We start from the raw sequence: 3,908 nt of genomic DNA, 5'->3' as shown, positions 1-3,908 counted from the left end.
CTGTAGCAGCTCTTGAGTGCAGTGGAATGGAGAAAAATGCAGACAAATTACTTACCCTCGCCCTAGGAATAGTTTTCCTTCGCCCTAGGAATAGTTTTCCCTTTTATAGTCATGTATGTGGGGCATTTTGGTCTCTTTTCGGCCGAGTCTGAGCTGGCGGCTGAGTCAACATTGACTTTACAAGTGTCGTTCGTGGAGTGGTCATGAAATGGGCGCGATCACATTGACATTAATGAGATGGGATAGGTGGCGTACGAAGCTGGCGTGGTCCGATGTGCCATAAATAGTGTTAGGGATGGAGGAATGATGACATCTACCAAGCATTTAATGTGATGTCGACGTGCTGTCAGCGGTGTTGGGTCCTTTTGTTTTGATGATGATTTACAAATAATTTACATCTAATGTTGTTTGTCTAGTGTTTGTGTTTTGTATCTATTTTAGGCAAACAATAAGTTGAAGGATGGATGGAACTGAGCCACAACGATCATATCAAATGAAGGTTGACGAAAATAGTGGAGTGAAGCCTTGCAATTCAAGTTAAAGATCCAAGTTCCCGTTTCATCTGTAAGTGTACCAAGATAGAGCTTCATTGAAGATCACAAGCTTGAGTATAATTTAGTTTTAGGTTTATATTATGTGCGTTAGATACTTAAGCTCAATATCATACACACACACACACGTATTTGGTTATATATATTCATATTTATCATTTTGTTAAATGCATATTGTGCAAAACTTCATTTTTGCATAATATTGAGTTTTTGGTTTATAGACTTAACAACAATAGTTTGTATCTTTTATCAACTCTATAAAATCAGTTTATAAAGTTTTCAAAACATGGTTTAGTCAAAATGACAAAACAAGTGTTGTATTTTTTATGTTTTGGACTATTTTGAAAAATAAAAAGATTTCTCATTTGGGAGGTGTTTTTTGAAAACCAGGTTTTATAACATGTGTATTATCATGTTTACAATTATTTTCCAAAGTTTTACGTTTTTCTAATTTTATTTGCTATTTTTAAAAGAGGTTTAAAAATTAGATTTTTTGTTTTAATCAGATTGATACAGTGTTATCAGTCGACTGAAGAAATCACCTGGAATAACAAAAAGTTTCTGTTTTATTTTGATCGACTGACCAGTCGACTGATGATCCATCAGTCGACTGATAAATATTGTCAGTCGACTGATGAGCTGGAAAATACTTGTAACGGTCAGCTCATCAGTTGACTGATCAGTCGACCGACGGCATAACAACTAGTTTTTCTAGATTTTTATGTTGCCGTTTTTTTTATCTTTTTGCTGGGTTTCACTTGGTTTTTTAGGGTTGTTTCATGAGCCTATATATCCCTATACCCTCTAACTTCTAAAAGGTATAAAGAAAGTTTTTAAACAAGTTTAAAGGGTGCTTAAGTTTGTTTTAGTGTTTGTTTCAAGTTTGGTTTTGTGAAGTAATTTTCACAAGAGCTAGAGGAGATCACCATTTGTGTTTGAGCTTCAACTCTTCTCTCTCTCCCTCTTGTCATTTATTGGAAAAGTTTTCTAAACTCAATCTAGCTATGCATTTATATATAATTGTTTGATTATCATTTTTCTAAGCTAGAGTTTATATTGAGTTTAGTTTGATTTTGATTTATTGAATCTCATTGTTACACCCACCCACTTGAGCTTTTAGTATTTACATACATAGTATAATTTGGGGTGTGAGAGATTGTAACCTTGAGTTGTGCTTAATTGAGTTCTCGCCTTGTTTAGAGAACAATCGTTTGTTGTGAGCTATTATTGTGAGGTTCACTTTGTATTACACTAGTACACCAACAGGAGTGTGTGGTGAGAGACGAGGTCGTCCCAAGAAGAGTAGGGTAGGTGATAATGCCTAGAGAGATATTATAATTCCTAACATTTGAGGGAGACACGGGCTAGAGACCAACACTTGAGGTGGTAGTTAGTGTGTTTACATTGTGAGTGATTGTAAAATTTTCGATGAACTAGAAAACCGAGTTGTGAGGTATAAACGTTATTCGGGTGAGCGTAGAAAACCCGGTTGTGATAGTAGATTTCTCCCCGAGAGTAGGGAGCGGAGACGTAGGACGGAAGGTCCAAACTCCGTGATCATATTATGTGTTTGTATTGTTTATTTGCGCACTATCACTCTTGTTTATTTGTGTTTATTTCACCCTTGTGTTATTTGTATATCCTTGCACATATATTTGTAATATATCATTCTTGCTAGGATATATTTGTTAATAAGTTTTTAATTGGCATAAATCAGATTAGATTAGCATAAACCCTATTCACTCCCCTTTAGGGTTCTTTCCTAGTGGCATTATGGTACTTTCAAGCGGGGGGTTCGAGGTTGAAGTCGCTTTTTGGCTTGTATCGAGGGGTGTCGAGAAGTATCGCCTCTCGAGTCGGTTCTCGTGAGATGTCGACTAGTTAACTAGTTGAGTAAGCTTGTGGCGAGTCGTCTTTAACGAGAGGACCAACAAGTACCGTCACTCGAGTCAACCCAGCGAGATGTCCACTCGACGAGTTGGCTAGACCACGACCTTGGTAGTCCCAAGAGTCGAGTTGACTGAATTGAGCGTAATGGGGGATATTTGCCTGTTGTTGACAAGGGATCATAATTTGTTGATTGAAAACACCATAACCGTTGTAAGGTTGAATGGCTGGTAGTTTGCATGCTTCTTCTCCATTAGAGCTAAGCCTTAGGCTTCGTCGTGGCTGTTGATCTAACATTCTACCACGTCTACTGATGCTAAGCTAACCTGATGCCGCCGTGCCTACTATTTGTGATCCAAGAGTTTTATGTCCTTATAACACTTGATTTTTGATCTCGTGGCGGTACCCCCCCCCCTATCCTTAACTCAAAAACTCGACTTTTATACTTGTTAACAAGGTGATATCTTTCCGATGAGTTCCGAATCAAAGAAGCTCCCTTCAACTTCAAACTCAAACAATAAACATGATTTAATAACAACGACGTCCTCGTGGTCAATGAAGCAAGAGACTTAGTCTCCCTTGGCACTTTCCCAGAATATACCTTCTAATTTTTTTCATAGGATAGCTTGTAATTTTTCATTTTCAAGTTAAGAAGAATGAAAGTAAACCTTCATATTTTGCAACTTCCTACTACAAAAGGACAAACCGCGACTCTACCGGGGGTTGACTTTTTCCATCACAGAAGAGCTAGCGTGGCAGCGAGTCGTCAAAATTATTGAGAACAGTCGAGTTTGGAATCACTAGTAGAAAACTGAGTATTACGACGGGGAAATCCGTCGCCAATGCCAGCAAAATCGCTCACCAATACATCTTCTCGCCGGACGGGCGGAGTCCGTCACGATATCCTGTCGCCAATAAACATTGGCGACCGGGAAATCCGTCACCAATGTTCATTGGCGACGGATAGGTATTGGCGATGGAAAACATTGGCGACGGGAATACATCCGTCACCAATGTACATTGGCGACGAGTTGTAACCCGTCGCCAATGTACATTGGCGACGGATGTATTCGCGTCGCCAATGTACATTAGCAACGGGAATACATCTGTCACCAATGTACATTGGCGACGGGCTCATACTCGTCGCCAATGTACATTTGCGACGGGAATACATCCGTCGCCAATGTACATTGGCGACGGGCAATAACCCATCGCCAATGTTTTCTGTCGCCAATACCTATCCGTCGTCAATGATCATTGGCGACGGATTTCCCCGTCGCCAATGTTTATTGGCGACAGGATTATTGGTGACGGACTCCGCCCCGTCGCGAAAGTGTATTGGTGACGGATTTGTCCCTGTCGCCAATGTACATTGGCGGCGGGTTTGTCCCCGTTGCCAATGTACATTGGCGACGAAAAATGCATGTCGCCAATGTACATTAGCGACAGGTGTATTCCCGTCGCCAATGT

General features: G+C 40.0%; 1 protein-coding gene across 1 annotated transcript in view; it reads right to left on the bottom strand.

Annotated features, from left to right (window-relative positions):
* Positions 2,433-3,908, bottom strand: part of LOC109838639 — a 2,469-nt gene continuing 993 nt past the window's right edge. The window contains exon 4 of the mRNA XM_020407066.1: positions 2,433-2,600. Coding sequence (XP_020262655.1) covers positions 2,433-2,600 — 168 coding nt within the window. The remainder of the gene's footprint in view (positions 2,601-3,908) is intronic.

This window comes from Asparagus officinalis, chromosome 4 (genome assembly GCF_001876935.1).
Source record: "Asparagus officinalis chromosome 4, Aspof.V1, whole genome shotgun sequence".
Classification (NCBI taxonomy): Eukaryota; Viridiplantae; Streptophyta; class Magnoliopsida; order Asparagales; family Asparagaceae; genus Asparagus; species Asparagus officinalis.
This window is presented reverse-complemented; position numbering and strand designations above follow the sequence as displayed.